Source organism: Myxine glutinosa, chromosome 1 (genome assembly GCF_964187855.1).
Source record: "Myxine glutinosa chromosome 1, kmMyxGlut1.1, whole genome shotgun sequence".
Classification (NCBI taxonomy): domain Eukaryota; kingdom Metazoa; phylum Chordata; class Myxini; order Myxiniformes; family Myxinidae; genus Myxine; species Myxine glutinosa.
This window is the reverse complement of record NC_136261.1, coordinates 335,962,384-335,990,158: the sequence shown is the minus strand read 5'-3', so window position 1 is coordinate 335,990,158 and position 27,775 is coordinate 335,962,384. Positions and strand designations below refer to the sequence as shown.

General features: G+C 46.4%; 2 protein-coding genes and 1 long non-coding RNA gene across 8 annotated transcripts in view; 2 read left to right on the top strand and 1 right to left on the bottom strand.

Moving 5' to 3' along the window:
- Positions 1–15,118, top strand: part of LOC137412117 (E3 ubiquitin-protein ligase TRIM50-like) — a 61,640-nt gene extending 46,522 nt beyond the window's left edge. For 5 of the 6 annotated variants that reach the window (XM_078769810.1, XM_078769807.1, XM_078769808.1 and 2 more), the window contains 2 exons: positions 579–632; positions 14,463–15,118. In XM_078769810.1, coding sequence (XP_078625936.1) covers positions 579–632; positions 14,463–14,986 — 578 coding nt within the window. In that variant the 3' untranslated portion in view covers positions 14,987–15,118. The remainder of the gene's footprint in view (positions 1–578; positions 633–14,462) is intronic. The other variant, XM_078769811.1, reaches the window with a different exon arrangement.
- Positions 13,257–14,469, bottom strand: LOC144889482 (uncharacterized). Its single transcript, XR_013621790.1, has 2 exons — positions 13,513–14,469; positions 13,257–13,336 (listed from the first exon to the last, which is right to left on the bottom strand). It is a non-coding gene; the product is annotated as an uncharacterized LOC144889482 (long non-coding RNA).
- A 7,235-nt stretch (positions 15,119–22,353) lies between the features above and the next one.
- Positions 22,354–27,775, top strand: part of LOC137412115 (E3 ubiquitin-protein ligase TRIM7-like) — a 93,352-nt gene continuing 87,930 nt past the window's right edge. The window contains exon 1 of the mRNA XM_078769803.1: positions 22,354–22,900. The gene's annotated coding sequence lies outside the window, so the exon portion shown is untranslated. The remainder of the gene's footprint in view (positions 22,901–27,775) is intronic.

Below are 27,775 nucleotides of genomic sequence, written 5' to 3'. Positions count from 1 at the left end.
TGTGTGTGTGTTTGTGTGTGTGTGTGTGTGTGTTTGTGATTGTGTGTGTGTGTGTGTGTGATTGTGTGTGTGTTTGTGATTGTGTGTGTGTGTGTGTGTGTGTGTGTGTGTGTGTGTGTGTGTGTGTGTGTGTTTGTGTGTATGTGTGTATCCACTGCTACAGCTCGCTTGTATTAACAGGAAATGAACGGAACTAAACACCTCTCGGTCTCATCCACGGATATTTCTCGTATTTCCTATTTTTCCAGGAGTCTGATTTTCATCCAGGAGCAAAACAATTATGGTTGATCATCTATTAATTGCCACTCGTTTAAATGCTGAAAATCATGTTTAACAAGACTATTTGAGTTACACACTTCTCCCGAGCAGCGGCAGGTTAAAAGTGCCTGATGAGCAGAAGCAAGTCCCAAAATGCACACACAGCACGTGCGGGAAAGGCCTCGTTAGCATTCATACATCGTTCAAATCTGTTCGTGTTTTTAAATTGTTCCTTGAAGCAAAAAATATTTACTGTACAAATAAACAGCAGGATATTTACATTGATTGTGATGTTTCTTTATCTTTCCTTCTTTCAACAGAGCCAGTGGAGCTCCAAATGACTGAGCTGGACCAGAGCAGCTTGAGAAGTCTTTGTAAGTGAAATGAAGGGCAATGGGACATGGAGGGTGAAGGGATTGAAGAGAATGATATTTAACGAGGAAATTCAATGTCCTTCTTTGGTTTTTCTCTGTTTCTATGATCTTTTTAAATTCCCACTTTCTTGACTTTTATTCCTTCCCTTCCCTTTAATTTTGTTTCCCTTTTTATTCATTCTGATCCACTTGTTTCTTTTCTCTCTTCTTACTTGGTTTATATGTTCAACATAGTTCTCGCTATCTTGTATTTTGAAAGTTCACTTTTGAAAATTTTTCCCCAAAATCATCAAGAACAAAATATAAATAAATTCCAAACAGATAATGCATTTTCATCTGATCATGTGCTCGTGAAGATCAACATCTCTTGGGCCATTCTCAGAAAACAGGCAATCCCGACATCACTGCCTCATTTACACTCAATCAATTATTGCTTCAAGCTTCTGCAAACACTCCACTGGTTACAACAGTACTTCATTACTCTTGTGGTGTAGCCACATACGGAGACTTTACAAATTAGCAGCCTGAGTAGAATGTTATAATATCAGTACATGATCATCAACAGTACATGATTTCAGTTCCTGATCAGTTCTCAGTACATGATCATCAACTTCTTACAAACTGCAAAAAACATTTCGAAGAACATCATTCTATAATTATCGACATTTATGATTGGTTACTCGAAGTTGATAAAAAAGAAAAGTAGGAAAGACAACTGAAGTTGCAAGAAGTCCCTGAAATTATATAGGAGCTTACTACAGTGCATTCAGAAAGTATTCAGACCCCTTCACTTTTTTCACATTTTGTTATGTTGCAACCTTATGCTGAAATCGTTTAAATTCATTTTGTCCCTCATCAATCTGCACTCAATACCCCAAAATGACAAAGAGAAAACAGGATTTCAGAAAGTTTTGCAAATTTATTAAAAAGAAAAAATTGAAATATCACATTGACATAAGTATTCACACCCTTTGCTATGACACTGGAAATTTAGCTCAGGTGCCTCCCATTTGTCTTCATCATCTTTGAGATGTTTCTACACCTTGATTGGAGTCCACCTGTGGTAAATTCAATTGATTGGACACGATTTGGAAAAGGCACACACCTGTCTATATAAGGTCTCACAGCTGACAATGCATATGAGAGCAAAAACCAAGCCATGATGTCGAAGGAACTGCCTGCAGAGCTCAGAGACAGGATTGTGTTGAGGCACAGATCTGGGGAAGCCTACAAAAAAATTTCTGCTGCATTGAAGGTTCCCAAGAACACAATGGCCTCCATAACTCTTAAATGGAAGAAGTTTGAGACAACCAGGACTCTTCCTAGAGCTGGCCGCCCGGCCAAACTGAGCAATCGGGGGAGAAGGGTCTTGGTAATAGAGGTGACCAAGAACCCGATGGTCAATCTGGCTGAGCTCCAGAGATCCTGTGTGGAGATGGGAGAAACTTCCAGAAGGACAACCATCACTGCAACACTCCACCGATCTGGGCTTTATGGCAAAGTGGCCAGACGGAAGCCTCTCCTCAGTGAAAGACACATGAAAGCCCGCTTGGAGTTTGCAAAAAAGCACCTAAAGGACTCTCAGACTGAGAAACAAGTTTCTGTGGGCTTTTTTTATTCACTTGTTTCTGTTATTTTTTACAATGTGGAATAACACAATGGTATGGTACTCAGAGGATACCCAATATTGGAGCAAAAGTGCCATGATATCTTAGTCAGCAATGTCAAACAATGTACATGTGTTCCTATATTGTCTTACGTAAGCCTGACTGTATCTTGCAGCTCTGTCTTATTGCTCGTTTCTCAAAGAGTGATGTCTTAATCCAGCCTCAGGCCACACAATGAACTGCACTTATAAATGCCCAAAATAACTGTTGTGGTTTCCCTCTAACCAATAGGGTGAGAACAGATGGGAGGGGCGGAGCCTCTTGAGAGGAATTTATGGATAGTGAGACGTGAAAGACACTCTCCTGGTTTTTTTTACTGATTTGCTAACTTGAAGTGTCAACAAAACTTATTATACACTCGAACTGCAAGTATCCTCACTAAACTACTGAGAGTACGAAAACATACTCCAACTTTCGTTTTGTATCAGTGGGTGGGGCCAACATTTTTTTATCCGCATCATCCTGACATTAGTACGGAGAGGCGAGAGTGCCAGCGCACACTCTGATAATAGTTTGGTAAAATTAACTTCATTGAAGAACTTTATCAAGACAAGATATAAGTATTTATCTGTGGTATCCAAATCCTGGTTCTGAGAAATCAGAAGACCTCGGTCATAGTTGAGAAAATTCTCGCCAGACAAATACAGTCACTATAAATCATCAGAAAGACGTTAGTCAAACACACTGTACACGTAGCACCCTTTTTTTTATCTGAGCATGCGCACAGCAAGGTTCAGGTTTGATAAGTAGAGAAACTAGGATCTATATATTTAAATATCAATTAGTTGACCATTTACCAGTCCAGTCAATGCAGTGTGCCAAAACAAAGGAGAAAGGAACACGAAATGTCAATTCAAATATTGATTAAATTCAGATATTTTATTTATTTATTTTTTGTATACATAATCGAGGCTCGTGAAAGAGCTAACATTTATCACACAAACAAATCAAACAGACAAACAAACAAAGTATATAAAAAGGGGAGCGGTAGACAAGATGGGGAGAGACGAGGAAGCACATAAACACAACATTTGAGAGCAGGGACATCGGGAATGTGTGGGAGGGAGAGGGCTTGGTGGGAGGTGGCGTGGGAAGGAGGGGGGGGGGGCTGGGAGAAGTATAAACACAAGGACACCAAGGACTTCCAGGAAAGAAGTTGGTATTTCAAAAAAGTGGATTTGGGGTGAAATTAGCGGGGGTAGAAAATATCAAGGTTTTTGGATGGGGGAAGATAAGAAATGGTGGTGAACAGCTGTTTTAAAGACCTGGAGGGAGGAGTGGGATGGAAGAGTGTGAGGGAGTTTGTTCCAGAGGTGGGAGAAAAGAGGAATGAAGGAGTGAAGGTGAGCAGAGAGTCTTGATTTTGGCAGTTTAACCATAAGAGGGATGCAGGCAGATCTTGTGCGACCTGTAGGAATAGTTGCAGGACAGAGCCCAGAGAGAGCTGGAGGAGCAAGGCCGGAGAGGAGTCGGTAGAAGACAGAAAGACCACCAACCTGCCTGTGGTGAGTAAGTGAAAGGCCCTCGGAGGTAGCTTCATCACGGGCGATTCCAATGATTCTGAACGCTTTGGTTTCAACAGCGTGAAGACGAGCGAGGTGTGAGGCAGGAGCACCAGCCCAAAGGGGAGAGCAGTATTCCATTGAGCTGCGGATGAAAGCCCTGCATGTGGTGAGGAGCTCAGGTGTGCCAAGGAAGGACTTCGCACGATGGAGGATGCCCAGTCAGCGACTGGCTTTGGAGGCCAGATTTGAAATGTGGTTTTCCCATGAAAGATCATGGCAGATAGTGAGACCCAAAAGCTTGATTGACAGAACTTCTTGGAGAGGATTATTCAGAAAGTGGATGGGAGGGTTGTCCAGTCGATCTTTTCGGAGAGACATCGTAAGAGTGTAAGATTTGTCAGGATTGGAAGACATGTTCCACTTTTTTGCCCAGTCTGTGATTTTGTTCAGGTCTGCAGAGAGTGAGGAGGCTGCAGACTGCTGATCTGAGGGATGAGGAATAGAGCGGCAGAGAGTGGAGTCATCAGCAAAGAGATAGAGAGGATTTTCAAGAGAGTCAGAGAGATCATTGATGAAGACCAGAAAAAGCACAGGGCCCAGAACACTGCCTTGGGGAACTCCAGCCTCAACAGGAAGAGGAGATGGGAGAAACCCATTCAGGGCCACACGTTGACTACGACTAGAGAGGAAGTCAGCCAGCCACGCGTGGAGATTTCCATGGATACCAAAGGAGGAGAGTTGGTGAGCAGAGCGGGGTGCCAGACCGTATTGAAGGCACGTGATATGTAGAGGGAGACAGCTCTAATTTCGTGTTTGGCATTGAGGACCTCCATCCATTGTTGAGACAGCAGAAGCAGCATGTCCAGAGTAGAGTGACCTGGTCTGAAACCAAATTGATGATCAGAGATCAAGCCATTGGAGAAGAGGAAAGATTTCATATCTGAAGCAATGATGGTTTCCATGACTTTGCTGATAATTGAGAGAAGGCTGATTGGTCTCTAGTTGCGAGGATCTGTTTTTGCACCTTTTTGTGTAAAGCAGTGATGTTGGCTGATTTCCAAGCAGATGGAAGATGGCCTTGAGCAAAAGAGAGGGTGAAGATAACAGAGAGAGGGAGTGAAAGAGTGGAAGAACAGGATTTTAGGACCCGTGGGCTGATGCCGTCAGGTCCAGTTGCAGAATCGGAGTCGAGGGTTGACAGAAACTTTTCCATCTTGTCAGGAGGAAAGGACACAGAGTCCCGGAGCAGCTGGGTATGACTGGGTATGGTAGGTACAGAGAGGGATGGGTTTGGGACACAAGATTTAGAGGCAAACACAGAGTTGAGGCATTCAGCTTTTTCACGTGCTGTTACGTGTTCCTCCCCGACCTCCTGTTCTCGGTATACCTCCGAACCCCGAGAGGAGCCACGGCAGAAAAATATGTTATTCTATGTAAGTAATCAATAGTGAAACCACACCAAGGATTATAAACGAGCAGATGTTGTATTAAAAATCACACACAATAATAAAGGTGCAACCAAAAGCAATCAAAGTGCACTCAATATATCTTAAGATGGTACCTTCCGCTGAAATAAGATAACTCACTGCGCCCTCCCAGTGACTGGAAAAGAACCCTCCTCAGTGTCTCCATAACTCAAAGATGATCCCGGCGAAGAGGCGATGAGGCGAGTAAGGAGGCTTAGGTAAAGCGTGGCCCGTCACGTGGTCTAAACCAACATCAAACTGGTGGCGGAAAGGGAAATCCCAAAGGCGCGATCCAGACGTGCACGTTCGAAGTTCAATCAGCGAACCGCAATGTATTCTTCAAATGCCGCTTTCGCGCACACACATCCCCGGCAGACGACCGGAGGGTGAGAAAAGTTGACGCATAGCAAAACCTTTTTTGGTGAACGCAGCGCGCGGTACGAAATGGCCGACGGCTCTTACTTGAGGAGTCAAAGCGCCTCGGCGAGGCTTCTCTGCAACCTCAACGCCTATACCTGACTACGCAGGTTTCTCAATTCTCCAGCGATAACACCTATCGCAGGAAATTCCTTTCAAGGACTCAAAGGTTACTCGCAGCTTTCATTCGATCCCGCTCGCTACGGAGCTTCAAGACACGCGTCTTCCTCAAATTTTTTCCTCACACCTTCTTCCTCCTCTCCTCTCTCCTCGTCTTCCGGTTCTCGATCCGGCTTCCTCTCTTTTTTACCATGAGCGCTTTTAAACTTTTAACCACAATAACCATTTCCCTTCAACAATAATAACCATTATAACGAGAACCAGAAATGTCTCAAGTGGATGAAAACCACAACCACGGAAGTGCCTAATCCGTAACAGTGCGGAGTCAGCTGTGTAGCCGTTTGAAGTAAGGGAGGGGATGGAGGAGGGACAAACACCAGAAACAGATTTGACCAGATGCCAACAGGATTTGGAAGAGGGAGACAGATATGAGAGTTCAGTCTTGAGAACAGATAGATATTGTTTCCTGGCTCTCCGGAGGATGGACACACACTTGTTTCGGGCTTTGTGAAAGGAAATGAGATTTCCTTCCGTTGGATTTGCTTTCCATGAGACGAAGGCAAGTTGTTTCTGGGCATCAGCCTCACCACAAGATTCCATGTACCATGGACAGGAGGACGGGTATGACAACTGAAGACGAGATGGGATAAATCTGTGCATGAGAGAGAGAGCAATTTACTTTGGAAGAATTCCCAGGATGAGTTGATGTCAGAGGTGGTAGAGATGGGAGACCAGTCCAGATGATTGATGGCTGCTTGAAGACTGTGCCAGTTGGCCTGAGTGAAATGCCAGACTCGTCAACGCTGAGGAGGTTCCCTGAGAATGGTCAGAGAGATGTCCACTTTAACAAGCACATGATCAGATGAGCCGATTGGAGCAGAAGAAGAGCAGCAGACATTTTCAGGGAAGTTAGTCATAACCAAGTCCAGAAGAGAAGATGCTCCGTTGACTGAGATCCGGTTCGGGAAATTGACAGATTGTGTCAGTCCCAGTGAGTTGCAGAAGTCCTTTGCTGAGGAGCCATGGCTGGTGAGAGAGGTGTCCACACCCAGCCAACTGGAATGGTGACAATTGAAATCACCACATATGAGGAAGAGAGAGTTGCGATGAGTAGATAGAAGTTGGTCCATATTATCAGACAGCGAGATGTAGATGGAGTTATCACTGTTTGGTGGACGGTACAACACACATATGAACAAGAGGTGGGAGCGAAGGGGAAGCCGTAGCCAGAGGTATTCCTGGGGGTGAGGTGGAGAGAGGGCAGTGCAGGCGAGTGAGAAAGAGAGTTTTTGATAGAGATAGCAACCCCACCTCCAAGACGAGGCTCAGGTCTATCATACCGGAGGAGGGAGAAACCCTGGAGAGATACTAAGGAATCAGAGACATCATGAAGGAGGAAAGTTTCTGTTAAGCAGATCACGTCTGGATTGTCTGAAGCAACCTGTATGGAGAGATCAGTTAAGTTTGAACAAAGGATGTTTGAGGTCCATACCGTTAATGAAGAGGAAGGGGGAGCATCGGATACAGAACAGGGGGGAGGAGGGGTAGTGTAAGATGTGGAAGAGTGAAGAGGTAGGGAGAGCTGTTGAAGGTGTGTCAGAGATTTCAGAATAGCTCGGAGAAAGGGAAGGATGGGGCGGACAAAAGGTTTGATGGTGATTGGGTGAGGCACAATGAGGTGTTATTTGAGGAGTGGGAAGAGCGAGGCAGAAGTTTGGGGGAGATGGAGGTGAGAGTTGGAAGGGGGAAGAAGCGGGGAGGACGCTTTGAGGAGGAGGGGTGAGAGGGGAGAAATGGAGAAGAAATGAGGGTGGGGAGATTTGATGGGGAGGGGCGAGGGGGGAGTTTATGAGGGGAGGGGTTAAGGGGAGTTTAGGAGGGAAGGGACAAGGGGAGGGATTTGAAAGGGATGGGAGATGGGGGAGATTTGGAGGGGAGGGGGTGAGGGGGGAGTCTAGGAGGGGGGGGGGCGAGGGGGAGTCTAGGAGGGGAGGGTGTGGGGGGAGTTTAGGAGGGAAGGGGCAAGGGGGGAGATTTGAAAGGGATGGGTGATGGGGAGGATTTGGAGGGGAGGAGCAAGGGGGAAGATTTGAAAGGGAATGGGTGATGGGGAAGATTTGGAGGGGAGGGGTGATTGTGGAAGATTTGGAGGGGAGGGGTGAGATTGGATTTTAGAAAGTGTACGATTAATGGGAAACGAGCATTTATTGCAAAATGAGTTTCTTGGGACCTTCAAGTTAAAAATACGTTTAAGGACACTGGAGGGGTGGTGGAGTGTAGGTGAGTTTCGGGAATGTATGAAAGAGGCACTGTTAGAGATGGAATTTTTTTGGGGATTAATAGATTGGGTGAGCAAGTTGAAAACACCATTTTAGAGAAGAAGAAGAAAAAGGTGTTATAATATACGACAGAATACAGTACTTCAGGGGAAATTTAAACATTTTAAAGTTTAACAGTGAAAACTATCTGGGGAAATCGGGGAGAAACACGTGGTCGAAAAATGAACGAACGAATAAGAACAACGAATAAACGAATAAGAACAACAAATAAGAACAGAGAAGGAAATGTTTTTTTTTTGTTTGTTTTTTTTGAGTTGAGATTTTAAACAAGGAAGTATGCTAATGGGTGAAAAGACTGGGAAAAACAGAGAATGAAAGTTATTGGAGCACAATCAACGGACCGCTGAGAGAAAAACAAAGCCTCAAGCTAGGACACTGTACAAGGCCTCAAAAGACACGACACGAATTAACACGATTTTCTATGCAGGTATGAAAGATTTACACCGATAATTTTCCTTGGGACCTACTGTAGGTACACACACCATAAAATAAATACAGTTTTGACGAAAATACAAATACTTAGGCAGTTAAGACCGAAAAATAGGGCGTATCGTTCATTTTTTCAGGAAAGCACCAAATTTGGCACAGATGTAGTATGGACCTATACAATTGTTATCCTGAGGGACGCCCAAAAATTCATAACGCCTGGTGGCCGCCATATTGAATTTCAACATGACCGCCCTCTGTGACTTATTTCCCTCAATAACTTCTCTACTATGAGCGATAACACCACAGTTCCAGTGTCTTACCCCATGTTTTCATGGTCTCTGAATCCAATGGGATCAATTGCATAAAGATTGGCATCCATCATCTTTAATTTCAAGATGGCCGCCATGGTGTTTCCATTTTCCTTGAATCTCTCATAGGATTTTAGGTAAAATTTCAATTCCAAGTGATACACATTGTTTTATTGGTCTGTGATAACAATGAAATGGTATTAATTAATCAAAGTTACACACAGTTGCAGTTTTAACTTAAAATATTATGGGCACTTGAAAGGTGGAGGGTTTCGCACAGACGCGTAGTACTTCAAGCACTGTCCATCGCAGTCACACAGTGATGTGCAGGGCTGATTTGCCCTGGAGCATTTACAGTTGCCTTTACAGGCCGACTTACAATGGCAGCTTGTAAGCTCTGAACATGCCTCCTGTATCAGTGGTATTGTGGTCCAAATTGGTGTCCAGGAAGTCCCTGTTTTCATCCAGCCCCAATCAGCTGGTGATGGAAGTTCTGGGTAGGGCACAAGTGCCTGACTCCATACGTGTCCAGTCTGAAAACATGCACGTTTTAGGTGTTGTTCGAAGGTGTCTGCTGTTGGGGGAATGTGATCAATTGTTCTTGCCTTCTTCGTGAACAAGTGTCGGCGCATGTCATTCACTGTCTTTATCTCGGTAGTCCGGTCATAGAGGATGGCAACATATCTTTCTATGCTCTGTAGTTCCATAGTAATAGCGTCCACAGATGGCCTATAAGCGAGAGCATGAAAGGTCTACGTGATGCTGGGGTATGCCTCCCAAACCTTCCAGGCTGTCTTTTTCCCAATTTGGGCAAAAAATGACTGTGTCGCAGCCAGTGAAGGCATTTAAATAATGGCAAAGACTCGGACTTCCTGCAGCCAAGGCCGGTGGCAATTTTATGGATGGCAAGGTAACGGTAGCTTTTACCAGTGCCAATGGCAATCCAGAGTTCCTCCACACCATGTGACTGGTAGGTAAAGTAGTGTGCTATTGCCAAGACCACAATATCAGAATCTACAGTTCGAATCAATACCCGTTTTCTCCCCTTTTTCACGGCGCCCCTCAGGATTTAATTTTAATTTCAAAATTTCTGAATTTTTTGGCGCCCCTCAGGAAAACAATTGTATAGGTCCATACTACATCTGTGCCAAATTTGGTGCTTTCCTGAAAAAATGAACGATGCTTCTTCTTAACTGCCGAACTACAATGGGAACAATTACTTAACTTCGATAGCGTGGAGAGCGTGGACAGCTGCGAATAAACGAAACCTCGCCGGCAAGACCGGAAGCGGAGGTCCAAAGTTCGTGTTGATCCAAAGTCCAAAGTAGCCGAAACATTGCCATTGATAGAGGCAGCTCGGAAATGTGCCGTCTCAATAATATTATTATGAAGTACAAGATGTGGGTGGTTCGTGTGCAGCCACCCGGCTGCTGGTTGCATCATTTTTCTGTGGATGCGGCTGCCGCTGATGCAATGCCTCTCTCCAACCAGTTATCTGGTACTCATTTTTGCCAACCTCGGAATGATAGGATGACGGGCTGAAGCAACTCCGCCCGGCGATAATTCAACGGGATTCAAACTCAGGACCTTCGGATCCCAAGTCCACCGCCCTAACCGTCAGGCCAACACCAGGTGATAACGACACGATGAATTCCCGGAATTCAAGATGAATTTGACCGATCTGTTTTTTTTGCTTTTTTTGCTTTGGCCATGGTCTGGAGAACTGAAAAGTGATCCCTGCCTCGACAATCAGCTGAACAGACCAGGTAGGCTCTCGTATGGAGCCGAATCGACATTTTAAAGACGAGCAACGGTACCCGCCCTATGGGCGGGGCTTCAATTGGGAAGCCCAAATGAAAAGGCAAAATATCAGAAATTTAAGGTTTTTAATATTTTAAACGATTCATATAAACATCCGTTGAATCATATCACACGCAACTAATCAAAATCGAAACAGTATCTTTAGAATTTCAATAAAAGCCACATCACTGTTCATATCGGTAAATATAATCCATTGTGTTTCAAATCGTGATTGATACACGATGATCGTGATGATCGTGAATCGTGATCGATAATCGTGTTCACAATCGCTATGTCGCATGTACTCCCGATACGTGTACCAAATTCCCGATACGTGTGACTGTACCAAATCAACAGTTAAAAGGATTTTAAGCCGATAGCTGTTACGGCCAAGGCAAGATCGATGGAGACAGCGATCTGTTAGCGAATTCACCGCCCAAATCGCCATGTGGAATATGTGGAATTAAAAGTGTATTATACTTATAATGAAGGACACTGTCTCATGCCCCAGTCCCCATCACGGATGGTGCTCAGCGGGTTACCCGAGCCTGACGGCGAAGGGCAATGTACACGCTGGCCAGTGTAGCGCGCGTGCGGCCTCGGACATCGAAGGGCATTAAACGTTCATTAAACATTAAACGTTCATTAAAGGATTACGAAACGAAAACGATTACGATTACGATGTCCATTCTATGCATCCACTCCTGCCTCACATTCCTCCCCATGCCCATTGTTTATCCAAGTCTCCCTCCATAGTGGCCTTCAACTAGACCATTGGTGTTTCCCCCTCGCTCTCCACTGTTCCTTGTGCGTCCTGTTAGGTCCTGATTCGTTCATCACACTCAGACTTCCACGAGCCTCCACGATGTATTATAAAAAGAACGACACTCTCTGACGTCACAACGTCGATCGATTTGCCTCCACCCACATTATTACCAAGTTTAATTTAAATACCTTCAGGTTTTTTTTTACAAGATAACACATTTTCACCTGACATGACATCTGACCTTTGACCTCTTGAAGCCAAAATCTAATCAGTTTATCTTTGCATCATTTATACTTGCACCAAATTTGATAAAAATCCCATGACTGGTTCACAAGTTATCGCGGTAACACATTTTACCTGACGGACGTCTGACCTTTAACCTCTTGACCCCAAAATCTAATCTTTTCATCTTTACCTTATTATGCACACCTGCACCAACTTTGACTAAGATCCCTTCAGGATCCCTCCAGTTATCGCGATAATGAAAACCGATCACGGACGGACAACCCGATAACACAATTTGGCTCCAGTGACTTCGTCGGTGGAGGCACAAAAAAGGATGGAATATTTCACCCTCCACAACTTTAATACAAATGAGACAACCGGCTGTGCTTCTGGAGAAAGGAAAACGTAACTTCCACATCCAGCCACCCCTCCTCCATCCCTCCATCCCCCCCCCCCTCCTCCACTTCCCAAATCCCGTGACTGCAATAACGTCAGGTGAAGAAGAATCCCCTTATGTTGAGATCAAACAAGACATTTTAGTAACTTCACGGTGAGCTCCAGATGAAATGATTAGATCACTTAAACTCATTCACAAGATGTTACTTCTGTTGTTGTTTCGTATCCAGCCTTTGGCTGCTGGTTGCATCATTTTCTGGAAGTGTGGCTGTGCTTCAGACGCAGTACCACTGTTAACAGTATTAAGTACAAGGGCACTCGGTAGAGTGTATACCTCCGGTAGAATGCATAACCCTGGTAGAGTGCATACCTATGGAAAAGTGCATACCCCTGGTAGAGTGCATACCCCTGGTAGAGTGCATACCCCTGGTAGAGTGCATACCCCTGGTAGAGTGCATACCCCTGGTAGAGTGCATACCCCTGGTAGAGTGCATACCCCTGGTAGAGTGCATACCCCTGGTAGAGTGCATACCCCTGGTAGAGTGCATACCCCTGGTAGAGTGCATGCCCCTGGTAGAGTGCATGCCCCTGGTAGAGTGCATGCCCCTGGTAGAGTGCATACCTCTGGTAGAGTGCATACCCCTGGTAGAGGGCTTACCTCCGGTAGAGTGCATACCTCTGGTAGAGTGCATACCCCTGATAGAATGTATACCAGGCTGATTCATTCCATTTTTATCCCACTGATCGAATCCGGATTCGAACCTTCACCAAAATCGAATCACCTCTTCCTTGTCACACACCCAACTTATCCACCGAGTTTCGTCCGAATCCGTCCATAACTTTTTGAGATATCGCGCTGGAAATCATTGTTCGCCCGATCATTCAATGGTGAGGTTGGTGTTTGTTCCCGGTTAAGGTGGCTGGCTTTAAATGTTCGGGTCCTGAGTTTGAGCCCCTGCCATGATGTTAAAGTAACACCAGGTGGGCTGACACAGCCTGTCATCCTTTTGAGGTGGGCAAAATGAGTACCTGCCGACAGGTTATGGGGGCATTGCATCAGTGGTACATTCCTGCCCTCAGAAAATGATGCAGCCAAACAGCCACAGGCTGCACATGAACCACCACCAATCAATGAAGAAGAATCCCGACAATAATTCTAGTATCCGGATCCGGACCTTCACCAAAATCGAATCAATTATTTCTTGTCACCTACCCCACCGGTACACCGAATTTCGTCCGAATCCGTCCATACCTTTCTGAGGTATCCTGCACACAAACAGACAGGGGTGAAAACATAACCTCGGTCCACCTTCGTTGGTTGGAGGTAACAATAAAATTCCTTTCACGTCATTTCATTGGCTAAGGAGTGCAGTCCTGGCCAGGTCGCCACTGCGACGCAGGATGCTTAAATGGTTTATTACTCCCAGTAAGCTGGTACTCACCTGGTCCACCTCGGAAGGATGACAGGTTGAGTCAGCCCACCTGGGCCCGGTTGCTCGAAGCTCTCCAGTGGATAAATATGTGATATCCTTCCAGAAACCGGGCCCAGGTGTTATTTTAAAGGTCCGACAGGTGCTCAAACTCAGGACCTGAAGATGTTAAACCAGACACCTTAACCGTTAAGGTAACACCAGGTTTATGTAACCCCATAACCCATTCACAAGATGTTACAATTTCCGTGAAACGTCATTATTTTTATTTTAAAAGAAAATCGAACGGAGGCGAAAATTAAATAACCGGATGTTCGGGGGAGGGTTTTGTTATATGGGAACAAGAGGATGGTCGGGGAGGGTTTTGTTATATGGGAACAAGAGGATGGTCGGGGAGGGTTTTGTTATATGGGAACAAGAGGATGGTCGGGGAGGGTTTTGTTATATGGGAACAAGAGGATGGTCGGGGAGGGTTTTGTTATATGGGAACAAGAGGATGGTCGGGGAGGGTTTTGTTATATGGGAACAAGAGGATGGTCGGGGAGGGTTTTGTTATATGGGAACAAGAGGATGTTCGTGGGAGGGTTTTGTTATATGGGAACAAGAGGATGGTCGGGGAGGGTTTTGTTATATGGGAACAAGAGGATGGTCGGGGAGGGTTTTGTTATATGGGAACAAGAGGATGTTCGTGGGAGGGTTTTGTTATATGGGAACAAGAGGATGGTCGGGGAGGGTTTTGTTATATGGGAACAAGAGGATGGTCGGGGAGGGTTTTGTTATATGGGAACAAGAGGATGGTCGGGGATTCCGAACCAGGTAAAGAGAAGGTGAATTGTGTTTCGTAAAGAAGGTGAAATTAAAAATGTATTTAATATTTCAAATGTAATGAAAGAGATTAATGTGTTTGTGTTTCTGTCCGTTTGTCTAACAAAGTCTGTGACCCCGTGTCGTTGTGTCCACAGATGGACGGACCCCGAGTCTGGACCCAAACTCTGCACATCGACTGATCAAGATCTCCCGGGATCTCAGGACGGCGACTCAAACCGAGACCGACAATCCGTACCCGGAACATCCTGATCGGTTTGATTGTTATGTACAAGTTCTTTCCTCTGATTGTTTCTCCTCGGGTCGTCATTACTGGGAGGTCGATGTGAGGTCGAGTCGTTCATGGAGAATCGGAATCTGTTTAAACTCCATGGGGAGGAAAGGGGAAGGGAAAGAGTCCTCGTTGGGAAGGAATCCCGAGTCTTGGTGTTTGGTGAAATATGAAAACGAATACTCAACATGGCACAACAATCAACAAACCCCCCTGTCCGTGCCGGGGGATCCTGAACGTGTTGGGTTCTTGTTGGATTGTGAGGAGGGAGAGTTTACGTGTTTCGGGGACTCGCGGGTTCTGCACGTGTTCAGGGGGAACTTCCGGGTCCCCGTTAAACTCGCGATTTGGGTTTGTGTTGGTGACTCCGCGCGGTTTTGCTCGTTTTAAAGATTTCCTTCATCCGTTTTGTTCATTCATTCCATTGTTTTCGTTCATTCTCTTCTGATTATTTACTTTGTGATTATAACAATATATTTACAATCTGATTGTTGATTTGGGAATAAAGTTTATAAAATTAAATACATTTGTTGTTTTTCTAATTTAGTGTTTGATGAAAATGCATTTATTTCCTTCACATTCCTCACAATTTACACCAATATCTGGGCATGACGTATGTCTCATGATTTTAGGATGAGAGAAGTCATGGGACGTGGTTTTCTGAATTGTTCGAGTGAAAAACCCCAAGAATCGCGTCAGACTCCATCCTCATCCTGTCAGACTGCCGTCTCCACCACCAACACACAACTAGTAATTATTTAGTCGAGGGTCGAATCTTCCTCTTTCTTCCTGCTGCCCGGATTCATCAAGTGCTGATCGGTCCCCATGGACCGGCCCTTTCCCTCTTGTCTCTCTCCCTCTCTCTCACACTCTCTCCCTCTCTCTCACACTCTCTCCATCTCCCTCTCTCTCTCTCACACTGTCTCTCCCTCTTTCTCTCACACTATCTCCCTCTCTCACTCTCCCTCTCTCTCCCTCTAACACTATCTCCCTCTCTCTCACACTCTCTCCCTCTCTCTCTCACACTCTCTCCCTCTCTCACTCTCCCTCTCTCTCCCTCTAACACTATCTCCCTCTCTCTCACACTCTCTCCCTCTCTCTCACACTATCTCCCTCTCTCTCTCACACTATCTCCCTCTCTCACTCTCCCTCTCTCTCCCTCTAACACTATCTCCCTCTCTCTCACACTCTCTCCCTCTCTCTCTCACACTCTCTCCCTCTCTCTCTCACACTATCTCCCTCTCCCTCTCACACTATCTCCCTCTCTCTCACACTATCTCCCTCTCTCTCTCACACTCTCTCCCTCTCCCTCTCACACTATCTCCCTCTCCCTCTCACACTATCTCCCTCTCTCTCACACTATCTCCCTCTCTCTCTCACACTATCTCCCTCTCTCTCTCACACTCTCTCCCTCTCCCTCTCACACTCTCTCCCTCTCCCTCTCACACTCTCTCCCTCTCCCTCTCACACTCTCTCCCTCTCACACTATCTCCCTCTCCCTCTCACACTATCTCCCTCTCCCTCTCACACTATCTCCCTCTCTCTCACACTATCTCCCTCTCTCTCTCACACTCTCTCCCTCTCCCTCTCACACTCTCTCCCTCTCCCTCTCACACTCTCTCCCTCTCCCTCTCACACTATCTCCCTCTCTCTCTCACACTCTCTCCCTCTCTCTCTCTCTCACACAATCTCCCTCTCTCTCTCACACTATCTCCCTCTCTCTCTCACACTCTCTCCCTCTCCCTCTCACACTCTCTCCCTCTCTCTCTCACACTCTCTCCCTCTCCCTCTCACACTCTCTCCCTCTCCCTCTCACACTCTCTCCCTCTCCCTCTCACACTATCTCCCTCTCTCTCTCACACTATCTCCCTCTCCCTCTCACACTATCTCCCTCTCCCTCTCACACTATCTCCCTCTCCCTCTCTCTCTCACACTATCTCCCTCTCCCTCTCTCTCTCACACTATCTCCCTCTCCCTCTCACACTATCTCCCTCTCCCTCTCACACTATCTCCCTCTCACACTATCTCCCTCTCCCTCTCTCTCTCACACTCTCTCTCTCTCTCACACTATCTCCCTCTCCCTCTCACACTATCTCCCTCTCCCTCTCACACTATCTCCCTCTCTCTCTCACACTATCTCCCTCTCCCTCTCACACTATCTCCCTCTCCCTCTCACACTATCTCCCTCTCCCTCTCCCTCTCCCTCTCCCTCTCACACTCTCTCTCTCTCACGCTATCTCCCTCTCCCTCTCACACTATCTCCCTCTCCCGCTCACACTATCTCCCTCTCTCTCTCACACTCTCTCCCTCTCTCTCTCACACTCTCTCTCTCACACTATCTCCCTCTCTCTCTCACACTATCTCCCTCTCTCTCACACTATCTCCCTCTCTCTCTCACACTATCTCCCTCTCTCTCACACTCTCTCCCTCTCTCTCACACTATCTCCCTCTCCCTCTCACACTATCTCCCTCTCCCTCTCACACTATCTCCCTCTCCCTCTCACACTCTCTCCCTCTCTCTCTCACACTCTCCCTCTCTCTCTCACACTCTCTCCCTCTCTCTCACACTATCTCCCTCTCCCTCTCACACTATCTCCCTCTCCCTCTCACACTATCTCCCTCTCCCTCTCACACTCTATCCCTCTCCCTCTCACACTCTCTCCCTCTCCCTCTCACACTCTCTCCCTCTCCCTCTCCCTCTCACACTCTCTCCCTCTCCCTCTCACACTATCTCCCTATCTCCCTCTCTCTCACACTATCTCCCTCTCCCTCTCACACCCTCTCCCTCTCCCTCTCACACTCTCTCCCTCTCTCCAGCTATCTCCCTCTCCCTCTCACACTATCTTCCTCTCTCTCACCCTATCTCCCTCTCTCTCACACTATCTCCCTCTCTCTCTCACACTCTCTCCCTCTCTCTCTCACACTATCTCCCTCTCTCTCTCACACTATCTCCCTCTCTCTCTCACACTATCTCCCTCTCTCTCACACTATCTCCCTCTCTCTCACACTATCTCCCTCTCTCTCTCACACTCTCTCCCTCTCTCTCACACTCTCTCCCTCTCCCTCTCACACGATCTCCCTCTCCCTCTCACACTATCTCCCTCTCCCTCTCACACTATCTCCCTCTCCCTCTGACACTCTCTCCCTCTCCCTCTCACACTATCTCCCTCTCCCTCTCACACTATCTCCCTCTCTCTCACACTATCTCCCTCTCCCTCTCACACTCTCTCCCTCTCCCTCTCAAACTATCTCCCTCTCCCTCTCACACTATCTCCCTCTCTCTCACACTATCTCCCTCTCTCTCTCACACTCTCTCCCTCTCTCTCTCACACTATCTCCCTCTCTCTCTCACACTATCTCCCTCTCCCTCTCACACTATCTCCCTCTCCCTCTCACACTATCTCCCTCTCTCTCTCACACTATCTCCCTCTCCCTCTCACACTATCTCCCTCTCCCTCTCACACTATCTCCCTCTCCCGCTCACACTATCTCCCTCTCTCTCTCACACTCTCCCTCTCTCTCTCACACTCTCTCTCTCACACTATCTCCCTCTCTCTCTCACACTATCTCCCTCTCTCTCACACTATCTCCCTCTCTCTCTCACACTATCTCCCTCTCTCTCTCACACTCTCTCCCTCTCTCTCACACTATCTCCCTCTCCCTCTCACACTATCTCCCTCTCCCTCTCACACTATCTCCCTCTCCCTCTCACACTATCTCCCTCTCCCTCTCACACTCTCTCCCTCTCTCTCTCACACTCTCTCCCTCTCTCTCTCACACTCTCTCCCTCTCTCTCACACTATCTCCCTCTCCCTCTCACACTATCTCCCTCTCCCTCTCACACTATCTCCCTCTCTCTCTCACACTATCTCCCTCTCTCTCACACTATCTCCCTCTCTCTCACACTATCTCCCTCTCACTCTCACTCTCTCCCTCTCGCTCTCACACTATCTCCCTCTCTCACACACTATCTCCCTTGCGCTCACACTCTCTCCCTTGCGCTCACACTCTCTCCCTTGCGCTCACACTCTCTCCCTTGCTCTCACACTCTCTCCCTTGCTCTCTCACTCTCTCCCTTGCTCTCACGCTGTCTCCCTTGCTCTCACTCTCTCCCTCTATCTCTCTCACACTCTCTCGCTCTCACACTATCTCCCTCTCACACTCTCTCCCTCTCTCTCACACTCTCTCTCCCTCTCTCTCTCTCACACTCTCTCGCTCTCACACTATCTTCCTCTCTCTCTCTCACACTCTCTCCCTCTCTCTCTCACACTCTCTCCCTCTCTCACACACACTCTCTCCCACACTATCTCCCTTGCTCTCACACTCTCTCCCTCTCTCTCTCACACTCTCTCCCTTGCACTCACACTCTCTCCCTTGCTCTCACACTCTCTCCCTTGCTCTCACACTCTCTCCCTTGCTCTCACACTCTCTCCCTCTATCTCTCTCACACTCTCTCGCTCTCACAATATCTCCCTCTCTCTCTCACACTCTCTCCCTCTCTCTCACACTCTCCCTCCCTCTCACTCTCTCACACTCTCTCGCTCTCACACTATCTTCCTCTCTCTCTCTCACACTCTCTCCCTCTCTCTCTCACACTCTCTCCCTCTCACACACACTCTCTCCCTTGCTCTCACACTCTCTCCCTCTCTCTCTCACACTCTCTCTCCCTCTCTCTTTCTCACACTCTCTCGCTCTCACACTATCTTCCTCTCGCTCTCACACTATCTTCCTCTCTCTCTCACACTCTCTCCCTCTCTCTCTCACACTCTCTCCCTCTCTCACACACACTCTCTCCCTTGCTCTCACACTCTCTCCCTCTCTCTCTCACACTATCTCCCTTGCTCTCACACTCTCTCCCTCTCTCTCTCACACTCTCTCCCTTGCTCTCACACTCTCTCCCTTGGTCTCACACTCTCTCCCTTGCTCTCACACTCTCTCCCTCTATCTCTCTCACACTCTCTCGCTCTCACACTATCTCCCTCTCTCTCTCACACACTCTCTCTCTCTCTCTCTCACACTCTCCCTCCCTCTCACTCTCTCACACTCTCTCGCTCTCACACTATCTTCCTCTCTCTCTCACACTCTCTCCCTCTCTCTCTCACACTCTCTCCCTCTCTCTCACACACACTCTCTCCCTTGCTCTCACACTCTCTCCCTCTCTCTCACACACACTCTCTCCCTTGCTCTCACACTCTCTCCCTCTCTCTTTCACACTATCTCCCTTGCTCTCACACTCTCTCCCTCTCTCTTTCACACTATCTCCCTTGCTCTCACACTCTCTCCCTCTCTCTCTCACACTATCTCCCTTGCTCTCACACTCTCTCTCTCTCACAATCTCTCCCTCTCTCACACACACTCTCTCCCTTGCTCTCACACTCTCTCCCTCTCTCTCTCACACTATATCCCTTGCTCTCACACTCTCTCCCTCTCTCTCTCACACTATCTCCCTTGCTCTCACACTCTCTCCCTGTCTCTCTCACACTATCTCCCTTGCTCTCACACTCTCTCCCTCTCTCTCTCTCACACTATCTCCCTTGTTCTCACACTCTCTCCCTCTCTCTCTCTCACACTATATCCCTTGCTCTCACACTCTCTCCCTCTCTCTCTCACACTATCTCCCTTGCTCTCACACTCTCTCCCTCTCTCTCTCACACTCTCTCCCTGGCTCTGCTTTATTTTCAAGCCAATCGGATGAAAAATGACAATTTTAGCAATTTGACCTCAAGATGACCGTTGTGCCCAAAATCAATAGGCTTCTTCCTTATGATCAACTCTACCAACTGGTGAGGTTTCCTCACGATCGGTTTAAAATTGTGACCTGTCGGCGATTGACAGACAAACAGACAGAGCAACGAACAAGACCAACAAATATAAAATCTTCCATTTTGCAAGGAACAAATAGCCAAGATCAAATTCATCGACCTGACAATAACATCGCGGCCGTGTTACTGACCAATGATCGATGAATGTGTCCTTGTTCTTCCCAACAGCTGGACTGTGATACACAAGCAAACTTTGGGGGCGACCATGGGTGAGTGGTAGACCTACTTACATTTAGGGACAGTGTCATGAAATGGGTCACTTTCTTTTTGTCATTGGAACAGTTAGTAGTTTAATTTAAGTCGAGTTTAACTCGCTTTTATGGTTAAATCGTAAAATTAAAAACATCCCACGCAAATCCAAAATGGCGACGGATATTCTAAAGATGGTGGAAGGAGGCTCGATGCGAATGGCGTTGACATCGGGCGAGTTAGGCCTCAAGTTCGAAGAAGGGTGATTAGAGCTGGAATTTGTTCAGGATTCCGGCGATAAGTCGCCTACTCTTCGCGAAGGGCACCGTGGGATCTTTAACGTCCACAAACGAATGCTGGCAGACGGGACATCCATTTCGCATCCACGTGAGGTAGGCTATGTCACTCAAATTGATGATGAATCATCCTGCCTGTGAAACACTTGGATGATAGTTTACAGCTGGGTCAGGATTCAAACCCAGGCTGGACAGCTTAAAGGTGAGTGTGCGTACCTCTCGGCCATCCTGCCAGTGCCATGGTGTGGGGACGACAAGGCATAAATTGAACGAGAAAGCATATGCAAATGCAAGGCCCGTCCGCCTCCGTTTGTATTCAGTCGACGTCTTCTTCTTCTTCTTCTTCTTCTGTATGCTCAACATAACGAAAACAGTTTTAAAAAATACAAAATGAAAATTGATGATTTTATGCATTGACCTTGACCTTTGAACTGTTGATCCAAAAAAAACAAACTGACTCCTACCTTTTGATTGGTGAACCAATTCAGTGACCCGATATGCAAATTCCTGAAATTTTAGGTCAATCGGGTGAAAATTAGTGTTTTTATGCAAACTTGACCTTTTACCTTTTAGTCTGAAAAAACAATCGGCTTCTAGTTTTTGATTGGTGAACCAATTCTGTAACCCAATATGCAAATTCTTAAACTTTCAGGTCAGTCGGATGAAAATGGACGATTTTACGTGATGTTGACCTTTGACCTTTTGACCAAATTATTAATTTGCCTTCTCCGTATTATCATCACTAGGGCATTGCCCGTACTATATCTATATCTAAAATTATATCCCCCCCCCCCTCTATTTACATGAAATGGTTTGGTCCAAAGCGAACGGCTTGCGAGTACGGTGACAATCCCCCCCCCTCTATTTACATGCAATGGTTTGGTCCAAAGCGAACGGCTTCCGGAGTTTGGTAAAGAAATCGCCATCGCGTGCACAAACGCGCAGGAAAGCGAATGAATCGCAAATTCGTTTTTATTAGTTTTAAAACATAGTTTAACGCCAACATAGTTTGCAAACGTGAAATAAATGAATACGCTGTCAAATGTGCCATCCGAGGCAGAGTGTGTCCTCCACGTTCGGCACACGCGATCGTTCGCTGCTCTCTGATTGGTTGAATCGTTTTTTGGACATAGCTCGGTAAGTAATTGTCCGATTAATATGAAACCTTGAAAAGGCACATCCTCGGGTCCCCAGCAATATACCTGGCAAGTTAAAAGTATATCGGACCCGTGGTTGTCGAGAAACAGCGGTCACAGACAAACAAACGTACAGACGTACAGACGTACAGACAGAGATTACTGGAATTATAGATAGATAATGGTTTGGTGAAAATTTGATGACAAAACTCAAATGGTAAAAGAGTTTTGGCTCGGAGACACACACACACACACACACACACACACACACACACACACACACACACACACACACACACACACACACACACACACACACACACACACACACACACACACACGTGATTACAATACCCCATCTCATGCTGCGCAGGGAACTGGCCAATAAGGCATTGTCTTATCTATATGCTTTGAATGATCACCGCTATCATGAATCAACGCTTAAAATGAATCAGCCAATCGGGTTGAAGTGCACAATAAATTTAGAAGCAAATACATCATCATTATTACATACAAAATCTGAATTCTAAAAATACAGGATATGTTCAAACTTACACACCTGGTGTGTCAGTGTAGGTTTTGTCAGCCAAAGAGAACAAAAGGTATCAACGTCACCATGGCAACCTATTGATGAAATTTTGCATTGTTTTCTAAAGATGGAGGGCAATGCAGCTTATGTTTTGTTGTGTGAAATAGTAAAACGTGATTTAGTGACGAGCACTGTTTTGCTCTCTTGATTCAGACGGATTTTGAAGAACATAACAAAGGAATTAGTGCTGGATGATGACCCCATGAACCCCCCTCTCGTGAAATGGACTAATCTGACCAAGAGCTCCATTTACAGCAGAAAGGGCACAATCGGTAAGACACAGTTTCTTTGGAATGAGCAAACGCAGAACGTCGTGTTTTATACCCTCTCCCCTTCAGTCGAGATCACTCTGCTCTCTCACCCTCCTCGGCTCCTCCTATACACGCAACCTTCCATTATCACACTCCTGCTTCAAACCTCCATGTCTGTCTGTCTCGAAGAAATATTCTTTTTTGCAATCCCATGAACCGAAAGGTACAGTTATTCATGTTTGTGTCGCTGATGCAGTGTCCCAATTATTAATGAGCTGGTACTCAATTTACCGAACTCGGAAGGATGACAGGCTGAGTCAACGCCCCCCCCCTCACGTTCATTTTTTTTTTTTTTTTTTTTTTGTATACAACATCGAGGCTCGTGTAAGAGCTAACATCAATCACAAAAAAAACAAACGAAAACATAAAATAAAGGGGAGCAGGAGACAAGATGGGGAGAGAAGGGGAAGCACACAAGTACAACATTTGAGAGCAGGGACATCGGGAGATCTGTGGGAGGGAGAGGGCTTGGGGGAGGACGCATGGGAAGGGGTTGGGGGTGGGAGAGGGATAAAACACATGGACAGAGCCCGGACTTCCAGGTAAGAAGTCGGTATTTCAAAAAAGTGGATCTTGGGTGAATTAACGGAGGTAGAAAAGATCAAGGTTTTGGATGGGGGAAGATAAGAGATGGTGGTGAACAGCTGTTTTAAAGACCTGGAGGGAGGAGTGGGATTGATGAGAGTGAGGGAGTTTGTTCCAGAGCCGGGAGAAAAGAGGAATGAAGAGTGAAGGCGAGCAGAGAGTCTTGATTTTGGCAGTTTAACCATAAGAGGGTTGCTGGCAGATCTTGTGCGATCTGAAGGTATATTTGGGGGACAGAGCACAGACAGAGCTGGGGGAGCAAGGCCGGAGAGGAGTCGGTAGAAGACAGAAAGACCGCCAACCTGCCTGCGGTGAGTGATTGAAAGTCCCTCAGAGTTAGCTTCATTGCAGGAGATTCCAATGATTCTGAAAGCTTTGGTTTCAACAGCGTGAAGCCGAGCGAGGTGTGAGGCAGGAGCACCAGCCCAGAGAGGAGAGTAGTATTCCATTGAGCTGCGGATGAAAGCCTTGGATGTGGTGAGGAGCTTTTTCAACCTAATTTTTTTTCAACCTTTTTCAACCTAATTCAACGATCGACCGGGATTTGAACACAGGATCCTAGGATCCCAAGCCAGCACCCGAACCGCGAAGTGAACACCAGGCTGGGGGAGGGGCGAGCCGGGTTGGGGGAAGGTGAAAGGTTCAGATAGGTCCATTGGGACATAGCTCCAAAAACTACTGTATATACAGCACAATATCTCAAAACGTTCTGGAAGGAATCGAACTAATAGTCAGGTTCACCATGATTTTTCGTTCAAAATTTTTGGACATAAGCAAAACTATACATTTTTGGAATATTCAGAGCATGAGGAACCCAAAAAATAATGTTGGCATTTGCGTAGACACCTTTGCGAAAATGACACTCAGGACAGCGATGAAGATCTGTAAAAGCATATTCGTGAACGGTATAGACCTAGTAGATCCTGTGTATAGGACTTATAGTTCAATCTGATACTAACAAGGCTGCTTTCTTGCTTTATAGACCCATACCTATTCCTTCAAAGGACTTGCAATATCATGTATTATGTAATAGTTATATCACAAATATAAAGACAATGGTTTTCATTTACCTTTGTTTGTTGCTTTTCTATAATCCTGAGCACTATTTTAAGGCCTTTATTGGATTCCTTGACCCAGAAAACATAGGATTAGCATATTCAACGAAGTTTCTAGGTTGACCAGAAGCCGAGATAGCGCAAAATATGTATTTTATGGCGGCCATTTTGAAAATCCAAAATGGCGGCCATGCAGGTGTCTGTGCAAATGCCAGCATTGATTTTCGGATTCTCCATGCTCTGATGATTCCAAAAAAGTTCAGGTTTGCTAATCTCCCAAAAATTTGGACGAAATTATATTTGTTAACATAGTGAACCTGAATATAAACTTGGTGGATGAGTTCGTTCGTTGACAAGAACCAGCCGTGCTTTTGATCCAGTCTGGCATTCCGACTTGCTCTTGAAACACTGTCTTCGGCATCCAAGGCCAACTCCACTCTTGGATTACTGACCTCCTCTACTCTCGTAGCCAAAATGTGGCTCTCAAGGGAATCATTTCATCCCCTCTTCCTGTTAAGGCTGGAGTGCCGCAAAGCAGGGCTCTGGGCCCAGTCCTATTCCTGATCTTCATCAATGATCTCTTTGATTCTGGAAAATCCTCTTATCTATTTGCTTATGATTCCACACTCTGCCGTGACATCCCTCATCCTTCAGACAGGCAGGCGGCATCCTCTTCCATCTCTTCAGACTTGGAATATGTCTTTCAATACTGACAAATCTCACACTCACTATTTCTCTAAGAAAGGACCGCCTGGGAAACCTTCCGATCTAACTTCTTAACAATCCTCTTCAGGAAGTTCATTCATTCAAACTCCTGGGTCTCACTCTCAGCCATGATCTCTCTTTTCCACATTTCTTTTCCAAAATCCACATTTCAAAGTTGGCCTCCAAAGCCAGCCACCGACTGGTCATCCTCCGTCATACAAAGTCCTTCCTTGGCACACCTGAACTCCTATCCACCTACAGGCCTTAATCCGCAGCTTGATGGAGTCCTGCTCTCTCCTCTGGGATGGCTCCCCTGCATCACACCTTACCCAGCTTGACAATGTGGAAACCAAGGCCTTCAAGATTATTGGAAGATCCCCCAATGAAGCTGCGTTTATGGGTCTATCACTTTGCCGTCGCAGAGAGATCAATGGTCTCTGTGTTCTACCCCTTCCTTTCTGCTCTTGCACCCTCTGCTCTTCCCATACTTTGTCCCCCCTTCCCTCTCCCCAGGTTTCTGCAGGGCGCACGTGGTCCGCCATTGACCCCTTTATGGTGAAACTCACAATATTCAGAATCACTGCTCACATCCACTCATTAGGTCTTCTTTTTCCTACCGTGGAACAAACTTCCATATTCTCTTCAATCCCACTCTTCCCTCCAGGTTTTCAAGACAGCTGTTCCCCACCATCTCAGATCATCCCTGATCCAAAACTATGATCATTTATACCCCAGTTAACCCCCACTCTCCAACCTTCCCGTTTGCAATTTTCATTCTTGAGAGTTTGCTTCTATCATCCGTTTTGTCCACTACATGGATGCTCTGCGTCCTCACCCCTCATTCCTTCCCTCTTCCCTTATTGTCCAAGTCTCCCTCTATCTAGTTTATCCTTCAACCCCGCTATTCGTGGCACCCCCTCCCCCCCTCTCTCTCCAAAATCTTATTGGCTTGTTCCTGTCACCTTAACAACTTATTCACCTAGTTTTGTCATAACTCGTCCACAACTTTTTGAAATAAAATGTTATTTATGTTACGGATTCCGGATTGATGTGAATTACTATTCAGGTCATGGCTTATTAATGTTTATTCTATTAAAGGTTGTTGTGGTTAAATGGTTAGAAGCGCTCCTGATAACAGGAGACCGGAAACGGGATGGTGAACCGGAAGAAAAAGGGAACACAAGGTCGGGAGAGAAGCGGCCATCTTGATCCTCGACCAGCTCCGACGCAAGCCGAGGCGATCTTTATCTGCTTTGGAACGCTGCGTTTGAAAAGCCCGTCTGGCGAGAGGAGTTACCTGCGCGGGGTGATTGCCTGTTACGTGTCAGGTTGCCGTGGGTTCCTGGAAGGAACCAAGCGTCCGGCACTGTTCGCCTCGACGCCTCTGAGTGCGTGTATGGGTCGCACCTTGGGCCTCGCGCACTTTGCGAGCCGTTCACAGCCCAGAGGCCGCGATCACGGGCTCCGACCCCGGTGGCGTCCCGAGGAGGTGTCCGCTGCAGCAGCCGTTCCTGGTACGGGACGTGTACGTTTGGAGCACGTCAGCCAGGGATCCGTTCAACCGCCCGTGTGCGGAGAAGTCGACCTTCACCTTGGTCTGGAGGGGCCCAGAGACATTGTGAGGGACAGTGACCATTGAGGGTGCAGTGAGTGGGGTCAAGGGGGGAATTATATGAGATGGCCATCTTAGTAATATTGTTGATTGATTGTTGATTGTTGTTGATTGATTGGGAATATATTATTGATTAATCCGGATCCTCGGTGTGGGGTTTCTTATTGACTGGAATTCATATTGATTGCGTTACGAAAGCGTATAAATCATATATCTTTCTGGCGGGGTTCCTCTCACGGTCCGGTGGTCACCGAGACCAGGTAGTCACCGGGAGGACCACGTAACATTTATCATTTTTTGCCCCATCTCTTAATTATTTAGAATCACTTAAAAAATAATTAATGCATCCTTATCTTCACCAAAATCGAAGTTGTTCGTCCTTGTCACATTCCCCAATCTGTCCACCAAGATCCATCCGAATCCGTCCATAACTTTTTGGGATATCGTGCTGTGTATCGTTTTTGGCCCCGTCTCTCAATGGTGAAGAATCGCTTAAAAATTTGAGTATTCGGATCAGGATCTTCATCAAAATAGAATCACTTCATCCTTGTCACACACAACCTGTCCACAAAATCTAACCTGTTCATATTTTTTTGGAAATATCCTGGTGACAGTTAGAGAGAGAGGGGTGAAAACATAACCCCATTCCACCTTTGGTGGCAGAGGTACTTACAAGAACATGCACTTTTTACATTACGTACTTGTTTCTCTGAGATACCCTTGTTACCTCTGCAACCAAAGGTGGACTGGTGAACAGTTTACGTTTTGTATCTCAGAGTGGACCAGAAAATCACAATACAGAATCACATTTAATAAAAATCAATCACAGGAATCACCATAAATAGGTCCAGTCTATCATACCCTGATCTACCGCTGGTT